Raw genomic sequence first — 17,993 nt, forward strand, 5'->3', positions numbered from 1 at the left:
CATCTCCCCGTACAGCTGGGAGGGTGCCAGCACCATCGCTCGCCGCTGGCCACAGTTCAAACCGTGACCTTTTTCGGCAGGAAGCCGGCGAAGGCTGGGGTTTCATGTCAGAAAGCTGGCAGAGGGAGCAGCAAGAGAAAGGGAGACGGCAGGCCGCCCAAGCCGTGTACCAAGGAAAACAGAGTTTCAGAAATGTCACTGGTCTCCCTTCCCTGCACGCTCTGTCTGGCAGCGCTCTTCGTTACTGGCGATAACACCCTGCAGCCATCATGTATGTGGAAAGACGCACTCGCGGGGGGAGAGACTCGAACGCCCGTTCAGCACAGAGCGATACATCAGGAAGCAGTTTCCGTGCTCCAGGCAGCAGGGCCTGATTGAGAACCCGGCAGTGCTGTCACACCACAGCAGCAGGCAAACAACAGCTTGCAAAAACCTGCGTGAAACTCCCCAAAGCTGGGATAAAAGGGAAGGCCACCTAAAGCTTATTCTTCCTTGCTGCACGAGGACAATTAGGAAAAGCAGGTACCAGGCCCCTCAGCCTCCTCCTTTACCGACAGCTGGCTGAGAAATCTATTTCACAAATCCCAGTCTGTTTACAATGCAGGGACAGGGTTATCCCCAGAAGTAATCATGGGAGCACAGCCATGAAACATTTCACAGACTAAAGCAACAACCTTTATAGTTGCAGCCAAATGGATTTTTTTTTTTTAAAACAAGAAAACCTCAACAACAAACAAAATGTTCAACTAATTAGGAAAAAAAGTCCCTTTGTTTGCCATCTCAAAATTATATGGAGATATGCTCTAGGAATAAGTGAACTAAAATAAACTAGATGGTTTGTAAGGCTTCCTGAGTAACAGTGACAGGGACAAAATTCAAACATCCAGCGCTTAAGTGCTATGGCACAAGTTTTCACATGAAACAACCTACAGTGCAGAAGAAAAGGCTATGCAAAGGACTCTGCACTTAAAACACCGCCAGCAGAAGGGATCTCAAGCTTTGTTTTGGTGCTGGTATTCTACCTTGCTGTCTTGTGGATAACTCCTCACACCTACAGTGACTCCAGTTACTTTTGTGATTGTATGTGTGATGACATAATATTCCTCCAGCAACCACAGTTATTATTAACGCAAAGTTCCTGGGGAAAAATAAAACAGCAAGTGAGAAATCAAGCTGTTGTTTAAAACTACTTCACACACAACCAAAATCTTGGCTGAACATCTTGCATCCAGCTTCTAACTATTAGTATATTTCTGTTCAGGAAGAAGGTAAAATTTTTCCTTACTCCAACTGAAGCTTAAAAACTCATAGGGCAAAACAGTATTGTGAGTATCAGCAGCTTTGTGTTTTGCTGTTTCAGTTAATAGCCTGTGACTACTATCACGCTACAAAAAACTGGCACTGTATTTCATATGGAAATACACTTTTTGGGGAATTGATGCACCATTACCTCACTCCCCCACTATTTACTTGGGCAGCGCCTTTTGAATTGCAACTCTTCTAGAACAGGAAAGCCCAGAGGAATGGTTAAGGGTCTGTTCTTTTGGCAACCTATTGTTGAGAGAAGACCTTGGAGCAAATACAACTTGTCTTTATTGTACACTGACACCCTAAACAGCTGTTTTGAGAGGGATCACTTTCAGAGTCTCCTAGGCAGGTAACGTTATTCTACAAGTGTTAGAATTGTAACAGTATTCAAAGCACTGAAAGCCAAGCACTAGCTCCAAAGATGTACTTTATTTCATTATAAAGCAGACTGTTGAGGCATTATTTCTTTTTGTGAACATCCACCGTGTACGACCAGCAGGTCCTGCTTCGAGGACATAGCTGCTTGATAACAGACAAAGGTTTCACCACTAGACAACAAAAATACAGATGCATAGAACAAGTGCTGCTTAGAGACTGGAGAGCTAACAGTCTAAACTGCAGCCAGTTCAAACAGGTATAACCAAAAATAATGTACAGCTCCAGCCCAGCCAGAGCTGCGTGCCCAAAAGTGGAGTCCTTTTATTTCAAACCGAAATTCGTATTGGGATTCCTGGAAAAACACCACAAAAAAATCCCCAAAGCAGAAGAACCACACCATGCTCCTTCCCTCTCCTTTTAAAGTCACTTTTTAACCATCCCTTATTTCACATCAAAATTGTGCTGTGGCATACTAGTACTTTATCAAAGACAGAAAAATTACTGAACATAGTGTGAAGTAGTAAGTGAATAGTTGGCAGTGAGCACTTTATCCTCACACTTTTGTTCCTTTTACACTTGTGATCCTCACCCCAGGAGTTTCACTTTTATTGAGAGGTATGTCTCATTCCAAATTTGCAGATTTCTCACGCATTTGGTATTTGAGCTCAGTGCATTAACCAGGGTTTCTGGGGGTTATCTGTGCTCCTCGGGTACGTAACAGAGTCCCATCACTCCAAGCAGAAACAGTAATTCATATACTGTCAGCCAACATGCAAAAACGCACAGGAGGCATGTTGATGCTGTGTAGAGAAACATTCCAACATGACAGCTCCTCATTCTGGTTTCCACGTCGTCCAATACTGATTGAGGAAAAGTGTACTGACAAGACTCACACACAAATATCTGCATTTGGTCCTAGGCATCTGATTAGTACTGACAATCAAAATTAAGATGGAAAATTAAGTACTATTCTGGTCCATTAAAGCCTTTTACTGTAACTTCTCCCATTTGAAGGTGTAATCTTCAAAAAAAAAAAAAAAAGGAGTCCGAATACCTTCTGAAAAAGTACTTTTCTATGCACTATTCAAGTCACCGAGAGCAGAGGATTGAAAAGCCTCCTACACAAGCAACTTGCAGGAGTTATCTGACAAGGGTCTCGTATCTAGATCTATAGAAACAGACAATTAACATACATTCTTTTCACACTCCCTTGTGATAATGAGACTCAAAGTTCACTAGATATGAGTAGTCAGATAACATCCTGATTGCTACGAGACCAGAATTTATTATCAATGAGAGAAACTTTAGCAAAGAGCACAAGCGGATTTGCATCAAAGCAGCTATAACATCCATTTCTTTCAGCTAGCATCAGAACTAGAAGTACTACCACTAATGGCAACGAAAATTAATTAGAAAGATTTATAAAGCTGCCAGTATGACCAAGTTTCAAAGTTGCAACTCTTAGGCACAGACACTGGCAGAATCTCGACTGACCTGAGTTTTCTGCTTATGGAGGAGGGGTGGTGGGAAAGAACACATTCCTTCCTTATACAGAAACTCGACAACAGTCTCAAGCCAATATTCAACACCTGACAAGGTCTAGCGTAGTAATTACGAGACAAAATGTTTGGAATTAGAGATATCATATGGTAAAAAGAAACAACTGCCTTCCAGATCTGCCGCACTGAAAAAAAAAACAAACACAAAACTGAACGTATTAAACACTTTTTGTGCTTACAACCGTAATTATGGAACTTGAGCATTAGAGGGAGAAACTTTTCTCACCACTACTGCAAAGAAACTGCAAAACAAGATAAATGGAAAAAAATCCCTTCCAAACACTCATTTAACGAACATTTATTAAAACCTGTAAAGGCTTCAGGTATACTAAATTTGAAAGGGGCTTAAAAAATTTTCAAGTCATTGAACTAAATCCAATTCAGAAAGCTGATTCTCCTTACATGTAATTAAAAAACAATTTTATTAAAAAAAATTTTTTGCACATTTTTCCTCATCAATTTATAAAATGCAAACAGTATGCTAGAAAAGTTTCAACATAAGGGAATGCGCTTTGGAAACATTATTAAAATATGTGATCCTATAGAATGACATTATCAAGTTTATGTTACTTCTTTTCACCTGACTGGCTATATTTTGAGAGTGTTCCTCCCCTCTTTCCTGGGTCCATGAGAAGCTAGGTTTAGAAAAGAAGAGCTCCCATACTGCCAACTTCACTCTGTTCCTTTACAAAAATTTCAAAGTACTGATAAATGATAGTGACAGCAAGCAAAATTCCAGTTCCAGACCCAATTGCCCCAAGGAAGTCTGCCAACACAGAGAGGGCACCAATACAGAGACCACCAAATGCAGCAGCTGTAGGGATGTACCTGTAAAACACAAAACGAGCACAGAAAAGGTGCCATTAGTTTGCTCAGGATATTATCAAATACACCGGGGTTAGTGGTATAGGGGATCTATGGCAAAATATCTAAATCAGAGACGAGTTTGTTTCTAGAAAACCAATCCCACTGAAAATAGAAAGAACACTACCAAGATAATCTAACTAGGTGGTCAAAAAAACAAGAATGAAATTACATGAATGGGAAAAAAGTCAATGGCAGAATACTCTCTTCTCTCATGGGTCTACAATCCAAGATAAGGAACATGCAATAGTACCAGAATATGAGGTAAGGAAATAAAAAGCTCAACCTCACTAGGGTGAAAAAAATGCTAAGCTAAGAAGAGAAAGTATTACAATCTACCATGCAATTAAGCACAAACATTAAGCTTATGGTTACTAGCTCTTCAAGTCATTTGGAGATAACTGAAATCTAAAGTTATAACATTTCTGTAACATGAAGGGTGCACAGGTCCTACCCTGCAACTAGAAAACCTAGAGACCAAGCCCTGCCTACCTCTGCACCTAGTAGATTTAGCTAACTACTTGTCTTAGAAGGTCTACATGAAAACAGTACTCAAGACATTACACATTAAAAATTACAGTAAAAAAAAAATACTTCTGCATCAGTTCGAAGTAGAAAGTACACTCAAATACTAATTTTTAGCTATCCTATAAAAAGTATAAAAATGAAAGATCTAACAGAAAAACACAAGCCCCAGAATTTAAGGCACTCTCTCTAATTTTAAGGCAAGAATATGCTGTACTGTAAAAGTCTTCCATTAATGAGACAATATCTGTCTCACACATTTAACATTAAAGCCAAAAGAATATCTGTGTTCTAGAAAATGGAAGTCAAAACAAAATTTGCCACGTGTTTCCTTGTCACACTTTGCATAAATAGCCTGCGAAATGTGTAGCTCACCTGTTTAGTTCATGTACCATTGAAGTTTCTCTGTGGCCTCGCATTACCATTTGTTGTTCTTTCAACTGTTTGGCAACCTGTATTGAATCAAGGAATGGAGCAAGTAAGTTTAGGGTCATTTGTCAAGGCCACTGAACTTAGTACTAGGGGAAAACAGAAGCCATTTCAGCAAATAGTGGTGTGTTTGGGTTTTTTGGTATTGTTTTTTGGGGTTTTGTTTTTCACATTATTCATCTGAGTTTCAAATATCCAGTATTTTAACTTCAAATAGATTGCAGTCAGAGGCGCTTTTCCACACTGTCAATTACATGAAGCTTTTTGGATAATTCTAGTCCTATTGTGAAAAGCAAAATCTGGAAGTTGGTGGGCTCTCCTGCACATAATTCAATTCCTGTTTTGCCACCTACCCTTCTCCTGGTTAGGATTTAGTAGATGTTAGCAAAACCATCCTATGAACCATCCGCTCCATTTCAGTTTCCCACATTCAGCTGAGCTAAGCACTTATTTGTGGGGCCAGATTAGAAGCTGTATGACTTAGAAAGAATCCCTTCTTGGAACATTATTCTTAAATTGGATTTCTGCAATTGTACAGGGTTACAATAGAGCCCTGCAAGCATTTTACTAACAACTGAGGCAAATTGAAACTCCAGCAGGGGAACTTCTGAAGGTGCTTGTCACTGAATCTAATGTACTAAGAAAACACACTTTCAGATGATTAAGCCACCAGTTTTCCACTATAGGGCAAACATCAATTTCTACTTCTGACCTTGTTTACATGAACTTTATTCAGTATTGGGAAAGGATATTAAAGCATTAAAAGCTGTATGTTGGTTTATAGTGAAATAAAAATCTGGCTATACATGGCTGGGAATGCCTCCCTGCACGCCTGACGACAGCCAGCCAGATGCAAGTCCAAAACAAGAGAGTGCTCACGCTGCTACAGTAACTGTGCAGCTATTACATATTTGTTAAAGAATGGATGAAACCATTCCATATGGCTGCCAAACTTTATTTCCTACCCAAAACCACACAATACAAACACACCACGATGACAACTATTTTCCATCTTGTTTTCCAATTCCAATTTCAGAGTGATACAGTTGCCGAATATCAAATATCCTGTAGCAAATGCAAATTTTGAGAAGCTAGGCTCAGCTACATTAATGCACTGCACTATATTCTCTGTTATCATGCTCTCAAGTTAAAAATAACAACCTCTAGCTAATCTTCCCCAAAAAGAAGTTAAGAACTCTCTATGCCAGCCATGGGTATTCAAGCTTTATCTGTAAGTTCTTAAGTGGCAACTACCTTGCACATGGTGCATCTGACATTTGGCACTGGAAGAGTTTCTACCTTTCCTGCCCTCACACTGATCAGATGTTACGTAGCAATGTTCAAAGTTTCCTAACGCAAATGAAAGCAACTATGAGTTGTGTTTGTTGTTGTTTCTGAAAAAGCAGTAAACAGGGAAAAAATTAGCCCCATTCTGCCCTCATCCTCCTCACTTACAAAAAAGACATAGTCACTGTTTACACAAATGATAAATATAACCAACAAGTTTACCAGCGTAACAGCTATTTCAGAAGAAAGTCAGTCTTACTCTTACAACAACCCATCTGTTTTCATCACGTAAGCTTACAGGATTTATCATTTTAAACTTACATCTTTGGCAGAGGAGCCAGAGACTTCAATCCATGTCTTGGAGAAGAAAGCACAGGAGCCCAACATAAATACAATATAAACTACTGCGTGTACAGGGTCTTCTAACACTGAAGAAAAGGACTCTGGAGGTGACAGATAATAACAAAGTCCACCAACAGGATAAGCACGAGCAGGGCCTCCAGATGACGTGTCCTAGAAGGAGGAAGCAAGCAGTCAGCAACTTTCTCACTATTCCTTAGCCCTTCAGCTAAGCCTGGGTTTGTATCACCTTCATGTCACTCTGTATCATTACCACTACAGCAGCACACAAAGATTCCCCTTTCCTATCACAAGCAGTTTCTAAAGTGGAAATGGAATACAGTAAGGAACATCAAAATACCTAGGACAAAGAACAGCCCAAGATAAAAGGTACATGGAGACCTAACATCTACGCTCATCACAGCAGGTCTCCTGCTTTACCATTAATTTAAACAGATTACTAATTCAGCAGTTTCAGTGTGCATGAATATTCAGAGAGACCACCTCTTCAATTATGCACTTTAATGGTGCTCTTATAAAGCTCTATGCAAGATTAGAAGAAATACTCACAGACCAGGTGCCCAGCAGGCTAACCAGTAAGTTGCCACTGAAGCGAGCAGAAAGCATCTGGGAGATGACGTACAAGTTTGACACCAGGGCAGACTGAAGAATAATGGGAATGTTGGAAGTATAGAACAGCTTGATAGGGTAGGTGTTGTACTGGCCACGGTAGCGAGCAGATTTGATAGGAAGATCCACTCTGAAGCCCTGAAAAGTTTTCAAAAGAAAGTCCCCCATTATATCTGGACATGAAACCATATCACAGGTCATAAATTGCAAGTGCAAGGCCTCGACAGCAACAGAAAAAAACATGCAGTCATTTTGTATAAGTACACACACTCTACCCAGAGGGCTATCCATGCAAACACTTCTGCAAAGGGCCTGGAAGCCTGCAGGGCTGTCTAAACACACACATGTAAGAAAGCATGAAAGACACAGAATCAGAAGAAACTGGAAGTTTCAAGAAGACTGAATATAGCATCCAGGGAAAGAAACATTAAACCCTTCTATGTTCTTCTGCAGTTTGCTGCAACAAACAGCAAGAGACACACAGGCTTCAAGACTCCAAAGTATCTTCCAGCAAAAAGCAACAGCATTTGAGTTAGGCAGTACTACATGTACACATTCATCTGGGTTTTTTTTCAGAGACCAGAGTAGGTCTCAAGTCTTTTGGGCAGCTACAGTAAGCGTGAAAACTGATTAAGCAAAGCTAGTGTTAAATGAACATCCAGATGGTGCATGTACAAAAACGAATCTTCTGAAGGCACTAGAAAGTGAAAATATAACTTCCTGTAGAAGGAAGCAGATTACAGATCGACTTCCATACAAACAATTTTACAATCCTCTGTATTCCAACTGACCTGGAAATAAATTACAATAGCAAAGACAAAGATGGTGGCAATCAGATTCATAAGGTTGGGGAGATTCTGACGGTAAAAGGCCTCACGAAGAGCTCTGACTTTGTCTGTACGAGTAGCCAGAAGATGGAACAGCGCAATGATGGCTCCCTCAAATTCCATGCCTGGGAAAGGAAAAGAAAAACCAAGTTAGGTGTGCTGTGATTATCTTCTGCATCTTGAGCATGCTCTCAGACTTTTACTACTGTCATCTTGCATATCAGCTATGTTATTTCTAAGATTATTTTTTTTTTTAAATCCCCCTGTAGTGGCCCAAAAACTAAATCATAACCCAACAATCAAATGGGCTAACTTTAATGGTCTCTAGAAACACTGACATTCACCAAGTTCTTTCCTCCTTTCCTCTTCTGAAAAAAAATTTAAAAATGAGGGAGGCAGCACCCTTTCTAGTTTTATTCATGGTGAGACATTAGTTATTGTTTGCATGACAGCAGATGAGATAACCTGATTTACGTTTTCTATTATACAGCACCAACCAAGATCACCTCCTGTCAGGTTTGGAGAATAAAGTCTTTGGGACAAAGATTTAGAAATACAGGGAGCAGAAAGAAACAGATGGTATTTGTCAGTAAGCTGGGCAGCAACCATAACACAATGGCAGTCTACCATCAAGTTTTAATGGACTGTAGGGAATTCAAATTCAGGAAATATTTTTGAGATACTACAAAACTAAAAAGAAATGTCTTTGTACTTGCACCTTGCATAGGAGCACTTGCTGCATTAGCAAGATTCAGTACGTGGCAACTACACAGCCAAGATACTTGTAACAGCTATGGCCACTGAAGTTACATACTGCCAAAAAAAGATTTTGCCTTTTTGTACAAAATTTTTGTACAGAAAATGGGACTAAGCCATATTACCTCGTCCTGTGTTCACCGTGGTGGGGCTGAATGCTTTCCACACAATAGTCTCACAGATATTGGTAGCAATGAAGAGAGAGATGCCAGAACCGAGACCATATCCTTTCTGTAGGAGCTCATCCAAGAGCAGAACTATCAATCCAGCAACAAAGAGCTAGAATAAGAGAAGAAATACAGCCTTAACCCCATCCCTTTTTAATTTTTGTTAAAATAATACTTGCATTAAGAGATAAGGAAAGACTATATTTACGTCTATCTGAGGAAGCAGGCACACTTTGATCTTTTTTCTCTGCATGTGGGGCAGGCAGTCCACAAGGCTGATTTTTTGACCCTTTCAGAGGGAGAGTAAGTAGAGAGGACGAGAAATTACCTGAATTGTGATAAGCAAGCAGATACCAGCACCCATCTCAGATGGGTCGCCATACATTCCAGTCATTACATAGACGATGGACTGTCCAATGGTAATGATCATTCCAAACACTGTAGAATAAAAAGAAAAAAGTATATATTTGTTCTGGAGATTTATGTCAGTGACAATTAGAGATATACAAATCCCTTATTTGCAGAGAAAGTTGGGAAGGAATACATAAGTCACAGGACATTTAAATTCAAGGGCAAGTTAAGTTTTTTGTCTGAAATACACATAGATACTTCAGAAACAAATACACTTAGAAGCAAGTGGCTTTGGTTACTGAAGATTGCTTTAGATACTGAAAACTCTGAGGGTGCTAAGGTACTACCTTAGCAATTTATGATTTTTTTTTTCCAGTAAACAGATTGGTAGTGTGGTACAGCATCAAAGAGCTAAAGAATACTCGAATTTTTCTGAAAGTCATTTATCAACTAAGCACAGAGGTCTCTTATTGCTGAGAAAGAACCATGCTTGAAACTGCAAAGTAAAAACAACTACAACAAATAATTTGAATCAATATTAACTTTTTTAGGTTAACACTGACCAACACCATTCAAAGGCTGGGTCCCCACAGTCTATGTACTGCCCAGTTTATCCGGCGAGATTACAACAGCAATGTCAACTGGACAGACACTTTTCCTTTTCAAACCTTCCTGAAGCTTAACAGCTACCCAGTCAGAGAGCAGCCGCTCACAGACTGATGAAACCCAAAAATCTGTAGCACAGCATGAACATGTAGCATGAGAGAAACCCGTATATCCAATTCCAACATTCATCATGTGGTAAGTTTACACCTTCTATTGTTAGGGTTAGATATTTTAAAACATCAGTCTTCAATACCGGCTGTTACTCACATTTCTGCGCTCCATTGAAAAGAGCTCTATCCTTTGGGGTGTCACCAACTTCAATTATCTTGGCACCTGCCAAGAGCTGCATGATGAGCCCAGAAGTGACAATAGGTGAAATGCCCAGCTCCATCAACGTACCTGCCAGACACAACAATGAAAGGAAGTAATGGGGTGTAGCATACCCAGGCACTTTTGAAGTTCAAAGTTTGCTTTTTCCACCCTTTACATCATGATGGAGAAGATATAAAACACCAAGCCTCCATAAATGTAAAAGGTTTCAATGATAACAGAAGCAGTCTGATAAGGAATGCAGTACTCCTCAGTACTTTAAAAACTATGTTTGCTGGAAGAGACTTTTGCTGTCAGGAACAGATTTACTCAGCATAAAACAAGGTAGGAATTTGCCTTCTGCCTTTGATAATCAGTCACTTTATTAGTTGTAATTTTAAATAGGAAAACCCAAACTTTTTTCAGGAGTGCACCAAGTTGCATGCATGCATATATGCACATCTCATCAGGATATAAACTGACAGACAGCCCAAACGATACATAACGACAAAGTGAATTCAGGAAACTGTCACCATTTTTAATTCATACCTGTATTAGAAAGCCTCTAGAAACTGAAATTCATACAACTATCATGAATTTTAATCTTCTGTGAGACAGACTTAAAGATGTCACCCAGAAAACCACAACACATGTACAATATGGTTTGAAACACAAACCAAAAAGCTTGAAATATATACAGAAGATTGCAACAGCAGTGATGCAGGTAATTAGGAACTGTCTCTTCCCTAATCCTTTTCTCTCCAAAATGCTCCTTGGGTTTTGTACATAATAGATTGCACACAGCCAGCCATAAACTCATTTTGTCCACAACGTTGTGCCTTTCCCAATGCCACACTGGTTTATGATTTTACATAATATATAAAATGACTTTTCCCTAATTCAGTTTTTATCTGCATTAAAACAGAGTGCAAGGTAAGAACGAGTCCAAAATAATTTCGATTCAAGCTACAGAAATGCCCTCCTGAAAGCTGACCATACCTCTATTTGATGCCAAAATCACTCTCATCCAGTAGAAAGGATCTGCTGAGTCTGATGACATGATACCAAATAAGGGAATCTGCATTTCCAACCAACAGAGGAAAGCAGAATTAAATTAGACTTCAAAACATCCTTTAAACATTTCAGCTCTTCCTTACAAACAAGAGAAAGAAACATACCTGGCAGCATACTAAGAAGATGAAGAGTGTGATAGCTGTCCATAGCACCTTCTCTTTAAATTGAATCTAAAGGAAAAAAACAAAAACAAAAACCAACAACCAAAGGTGATAAAGCTGTCAAGGAAACAAGATCTAGTCAATCAGGCAAACTTTCATAGTAGCTAAAGCACACATGATTTTCTTGTGAAAGGACAAAGTATAGGACATCCTAAAGAAAATAACTTGCTGTTCATCCCTTTTATACTACATAAGGCCAAGGAAAATTACAAAGCTTTATTGAAAGTTTAATCCAAATAAAGATGTTTATGCCGATGGAAGGTAATTCTAGTACTTTCACAGAAATGAGTCTTACGTTTTCATAAGAAAGAGCTTCTGGTGAGAAAAAAATAATAATACAGAGAAGCTTACCTTAGCAAATAATCTTAGATTAGAATTTAAGAAGCAAAGATTTTCAAGGTGCTGTTTTAAACTACTCCAGTGTACACTCCAATAGGTACTGCTTTCAACATCTCACCACTCACTGCTATGGCACAACTGCATCTGCACAACTGCACTCACCAGCAAATACATCCTTGTACAACCGTATGTACTAGACAAGCACACCACTAAAAACAACCGTGCCTAAAGCTGCCATTCTCCCAACAGGAAAAAAACCACACAAATCCCACAAATGCAAACTAAGCTGTAAACATTTTATATTACACAAGAAAATTTTAATAACTTACCTTCCGTTCTGGCTTTTGGATTTCAGGCAAGATAACACAGAAGGGCTTGATTACTTCAAGAAATTTTACTGTATGAAAATTAGTTAAAAGACAAAGTGAGCACACAGATACAAAGAACATGAGAAAAGCTCAAGTAAAGTTGAATTTGGTCATATACTTTATATATTAAAAGTCTCAGTTAAGGATAAAGATTTGTTGTGGTGGGTTTTTTTAAAATTAAATTCTTATCTGTTCTAAACATACAGAGATTCAGCTAGTATGCTGTAAGTACAGTATGGACTGAGAACAGAAGAAAAAAAGAGTCATGAATTTTCCCATTTTACCAAGTAGGTTGACAGTACAAAAAAAAAAACCCAAACATGGCATTGTTTTGCATGAGTTTACCGATACCCTTGAACTTCTATTTCAAAATAGCTTCTCCCCTAGCCCGAGAAATATAGTGCCCAAGATAGCTTTAAATCAGGTGTTACTTATGGGCCATACAGCTTAAGAATTCCTACACATTGTTCCTAAGCAACAATTCAAGTTGCTTTAGAGGACATCTCCTGCAAAGGCCATAACCTTAGATCAGAAAAGTTGCAGTCTTAGAATAAGCATAGAAAAGAAGAGGGTATCTGCAGAGTCACAAGTTTTCCAATGAGCAGAGAGATCTGGTTTTGAACAGAGTTAACACTAAACTTCTCAAGTCAAATCTAAGCCTGCACATGTATTTTGGACTGATTTGAACTAAAAAGCATACGATGATCCAGAAAAACTGAAACTACTGGTGGCTTCCCACTTCTCTGTGGAAGGCAGCAACTTCACTGTCAATTTTGTCACCCTTTAAGAGCAGCCCATAAAAATGATTTACTTAATGTCAAACGATTAATTGCCTGAAAAGTTACACTAGATTGTGGTTTTAAACTTAAAGCAAATCGTGATTCTCCTACATCTACAATAATACACCAACTGACTCAGATGCTTTTCAAGCAGCTCTTCCTCGAGGGAGCAGACTGTGAGGACTTCCATTCACTCGGATAACTTCTAGACTGCAGATCATCGTTTATAGTTTACTCCGACAGTGTAACCGAAAGCGTCACGACCGATCACCAACTTGACAGCCCGTCTCTCCCCGCCTCGGTACCGCACCAGGCACACCCGAGCCTGGGATGGCGGGGCCCCAGAGCCTGCCAGGCGGAGCGGCCCGGCCACCGGGCAGCACAGAGCAAGTTCCCTTCCCTAGGGAGATCTGCTAGAACCAGGAAATGGGTCTTTCACCACCAGAGATTAAGAAAAAAAAAAAAAAAAAAAAAAATCCAGAGAGAGCCTCTAACCGGAGGGAGCGGGGGGAAGGGGCCGCCGCGCCGCCTGCGAGGCCCGTCCCGAGGTGCCTGTGAAAGGGGAGCCGGTGGCCGGGCCGCGGCTCCTCGGACATCACGCACGCCGCGGTGACGCCGCGGTGACCCCGCTCCCCTCCCCTCCCGCCGCCGCCCGGCCCGGGCGCCCCGGTACTCACTGCCCATGGCGGCCGCCGGACGGGAGCACGGAGCGAGCCGCGGCGGCAGCGGCCTCGTAGAGACACGTCAGGGCTCGGTCCCGGCCGCCCCCTTCCGCTTCCTGCCACGCGCCGCGCTCGCCGGGCGCCGGCGCCACTGCGCAGGCGCCGCCTCCCGCGCCGGCCCACAGCAGCCGCGGCGGCAAAGCGCCTACAGCTCCCGTCATGCACCGCGCGAGCCACACCCTCCGAGGTGGCGCGGAGGGTCTCTGATGCTTATTGGCTCCCCGCCGGTCTAGGCAACCAATCAGATGGCGAGGCGCCGCGCAGCTTGCTGGGAGTTGTAGTCTTGGTCGCCCTGGCCGCCATCTTAACGAGGTGTGGGACTGGTACCTGAGACCCGTGGTGAGGTGTTGCGTTCGTAGGTTATTTTGAAGAACGCATGTTTTAGCTATCAGAAATCATAACGTGGGTTTAAGAGATTTCGACAGATCAATACATAAGAAATCACTTAAAATTTATTTTCTGCTTCTGTGTTTTTATAGTGGAATGTTTTAGGCCCTTCTCTGCAGTAAGAAACTCTCCGTACCTCACACGCAAAATGGCAGCCGGTGGTGTCACACAGTTTAACCCACCCAGAACGAGCTGGACTTCTAATAAAATACGAAACATTGGTGAAAATGTGAAACATTGTGCCGCGTGTGAAAGAAGTCGTGGTACATCAACATGTCACCGGATTGCCCAGGAGCACCAAGTGAAATGTGCTCACATTGACGTATTGCTGAAGGTGTATCTTTCTGAGAGTCACATAATGTCCTGTGCGCTTTCCAGGCCTTTACAGAGGGAGTTATCGCCAGTCTGAAAACAAAAGGTAAGCAGAAGTTAAAGGAAAGAGAAAAGCAAATAGAGGTGTTAATACAAAGCAATTAGAGCCAGTGTCTAGGCTCTATGAAACCCACAATGGCTTCCACAAATCTCCCTGTTATTCTCTAGGGACTTAAGTATGCTTTGTTTGATTATTTGATCCCTACTTTTCTGAGATTAACTTTAAAAGACTAGTCCTAATTCCCATTTCCTGTTTTTTTTCTTTTTGAATTTTTAAATTTTACTAGTGGGCAGTATACTTGCCCTTCAGGCTTCTGAAACCATGCATCTCCTCTAGGAGTTACTGAAGACATCTACCAATGGATCTGAGCATGTTTTAGTCCTTGTCCAGAGCAGCTTATTTCAAAACAACTAGCTTATCAAAACTGGTTTTAACTTACCCATTTCTAATTAGAGATAAATCAACTGCTTTCCAAATGACATGCTGTCTTGCAGAGTTGATTTGATAAGATCGTCTTGACTTACTAATGTAGGCACTGTGCCTCGTTTACCGGAGCCAATAGGTTGAAAAGAAGGAGAACTAGCAGTGGTTTTGTGGAAGTCTGGGCAAGGAAGCAACAGCAGTGATCCAGGGGATCAATGGTAGAAGCATGCAATGAAATGCCAGAATTTACTGAATTTATTAAAATAAGGCAAACTATCGTGAGAGGTGCTGATAACATCACTATGCCAGATCAGTGCTATGTTAGAAAGTGTAACATGGCTTTATCATTATCTAAATGGCTCATCTGCTTTTAGCCCTTTAGAAGTCAGGTGTCTGGGTAGTTGTCTAGACTTTGTGGTCAATGGAGATACAAGTGGACACCTCTGGAGAAATACTTACCCTACCTATTTTACACATCTGTTTTCAAATTCGATGAATCATCCTCCAGAGCTAGCTATCTCTATTGATTATAGAGGGAACTAAGGTGACCACTTCAGATGAGATACTTGTATTTTAGACATCTGATGTTAGAAGAGGTGAATTCCAGTCATGAAGACTAAAGGTGTCTTCTCAAAGGTGTTATCTCTGAATCAAGCTCAGGCATTTTTGAAAGAGTCTGAGGGGAATCTTTTCAATCTGCTGTTCCTATTGTAATTCCTCTTTTGGCAAATAGATAATGTCAATCTTCTAGGGTCTCGGTCTATTTCCCCTCCACAATGATAAGTCTATCCTTAAAAATTGGCTTTTGGGATACAGTCACACATGCTTTTTGTGCTAGTAGCCTTTATCTGTGCCATAAGAATAGGTAAAAATATTTAGTAGACTTATTCTTTGCACGTGTCAGACTTCTTGGGTTCCTGTTTTGTTTTTTTTTTTTTAATTATTTTAGACAATAAGATAATTTGGTTTCCTACTGTAAAAAGATGAACCTTATAATTACATAGAATTACCTACTTAGACATGGAAGCTGAAAACTCATTAGTTTTTGCTTACAACTCTGTTTTGTCCATTCTGAGCCTGAACAACTTCACATTTGGGGTAAAGAGGGTACAGTTCTGCAGCTGAAATTCGCCACTGAAGTTCAGTACTAGGTAGAAAAAAAATGGTTGATGAAAACTAGCTTTCTTAGAAACTTACAGTGAAAAAAAAAACCTGTTTTGCCAACTGAAGTAAAAAAAATAGCGAGAGAGAAGCCAAGTTCTGCTCCTTTGCATAATCAGCTGTCATTCTGCAGAACAAGAGAGCAAAAGAAACTGAAGAGGCTGTTATTGGGGAATTATTACAGTAAAACCATGTGAGACACTGGGTCAAATTTTGGCCTCATGTGACTCTCTGACTTTGACAGTTTATCCTGGTGAACTATTTTGGCAGCCAATTGCAGACTGAGTGACAAAAAAGAAATTTGATACACCAGGGCTGATTTTTACACTGTGTTTGGGAAGCACCTACTACCACAGAGAACTCAGTTTAGAGCGGTGCCAGTTGGTACAACTGGAATGATGGTGATGATGAGGTAGCATGTAATCAATAAACTGCTCTTTAGAGAACAGCAACATCTGAGAAGCAGACATAGACTTTAAACAGCTTGTTCTTTTCATGTTTTGCTATTCTTCTTTGAACCAAATCCGTCCCTCTTATATAACCAAGCTAATCCTGCTTCGGAAATAGTGTAATTTAGGACCATTAGAAACATCAATATTCACTTACTGGCTCTGAAGTTTGTTAGCCAGTGTGTTCCACTGTTTCACACAGTGCAAATCCTTGGCATTTACTGCAAAATTATATATCTCAATATACCTCTGTTGCATTAGTACAAAGTTGACATTTAATTACTGCTTTTGAAATCGGGCTTCACTCTGTGGTGACTGACTACAGACGCTGGACCCAGTCATGCTGAATTGTACCCTGATGCCAACAACAAAGACTATATGATTGCTTCAATAGCCAGAAGGAAAAGGCAGAAAATAGGGGACGGGAGTAGAAAGGGGGAGAGAAGCACAGATGAATTTTTCACTGCCTCCAAATGGTTCCTTGTAGTCCTAGTGGCATTGCTTGCAGAAACTGGCTACAGTCTCTATTTGGAGAGATCACATTTCCCACGTCTGTGACATGTTCACACTCTGTTCCCACACCAGTACATTTTATCAGTGTGTCAAAGCTTGCATGTTGCATTGAATAAAGGCCTTTTTTCACCAAGGAGGATAAAGGAGGCACTCTAGCTGTTGTTACACCGGGTCTCCCAGCATCTGTGGGCTGAGATCGCTAGAGGGCATTACAAATCCATTCGTTTGTACACGCGTGTGTAAGTACACACACGCACACGAACGTTCGCCTTCCAAAACAGGGCTAGGGACTATTTGTAGCGTTGTACTGCGAGAGGGGTCCTGTGACAGCAATAGCCCTTTGTGCGCTGGGTCTGTTTAACAGCAATACTCACCTGCAGTCTGTGATTTCTGATGTACAAACTCTGCCAGTAGTAGGCTGGCTAACCACAAGGTGGAAGAACTGCTTTACTTACGATGCCATCTCAGCTTGCATGAAATGTGCACAACTGTGCAGGCAAGTTTTATTGCTATCATTATTGAATTGTTATAGTGCATCAATGCCCAAGGGTCCCATTCAGGACCAGAAGTCCTTGTGCTAAGTGTAATATAGATACAGTCCGCAGTCCTGCAAGGAGATTCCTGCAGCTGGATCCCAGTGCCCCGCACAGTGCACAGGTCTGCCATACTTCAGGAGATCACTGTGATCTCTCTCTGCAGAGCCTAGCTATTACTGTTAGAGACCCTTCCCTTCAGCGAGGCTCCCCGAAGAGGCTGGCGCTTGGGGAGCTCCATGCAACCCTGATCAGATGTAGCAGCTGCATCTCCAATGCTCTGACAGAGCGTTCCAGGGCAAGGACAACCGTTGTCACTTCCCCTTTGTCTAGCACCCCATGCTGTCTCTCGAGCTGTGTGACTGTTGCCTGTCAG

The 17,993-nt window shown here is 41.0% G+C and overlaps 1 protein-coding gene across 1 annotated transcript; it reads right to left on the minus strand.

Moving 5' to 3' along the window:
• Nucleotides 1–1,718: 1,718 nt before the first annotated feature.
• On the minus strand, nucleotides 1,719–13,848 carry SEC61A1 (SEC61 translocon subunit alpha 1). Its single transcript, XM_074878815.1, has 12 exons — nucleotides 13,734–13,848; nucleotides 12,239–12,306; nucleotides 11,514–11,579; nucleotides 11,335–11,413; nucleotides 10,294–10,425; nucleotides 9,398–9,507; nucleotides 9,028–9,181; nucleotides 8,111–8,271; nucleotides 7,260–7,457; nucleotides 6,672–6,863; nucleotides 5,010–5,086; nucleotides 1,719–4,073 (listed from the first exon to the last, which is right to left on the minus strand). Exons 1-12 carry the CDS (start codon nucleotides 13,738–13,740, stop codon nucleotides 3,887–3,889), a joined length of 1,431 nt encoding a protein of 476 aa, XP_074734916.1. The 5' UTR covers nucleotides 13,741–13,848; the 3' UTR covers nucleotides 1,719–3,886.
• Nucleotides 13,849–17,993: the final 4,145 nt, after the last annotated feature.

The sequence above is a fragment of the Strix uralensis genome, chromosome 10 (genome assembly GCF_047716275.1).
Source record: "Strix uralensis isolate ZFMK-TIS-50842 chromosome 10, bStrUra1, whole genome shotgun sequence".
Taxonomy (NCBI): Eukaryota; Metazoa; Chordata; class Aves; order Strigiformes; family Strigidae; genus Strix; species Strix uralensis.

Bases quoted from the DNA above. Each gene is read 5' to 3' on its own strand.
- SEC61A1 (XM_074878815.1), bottom strand. The intron at 9,182-9,397 runs GTAATTTCTCGT...CTCTTATTCTAG, and splicing joins GCTTGCTTATCACAATTCAG to CTCTTTGTTGCTGGATTGAT. The intron at 4,074-5,009 runs GTGAGCTACACA...TGTGTTTTACAG, and splicing joins ATGGTACATGAACTAAACAG to GTACATCCCTACAGCTGCTG.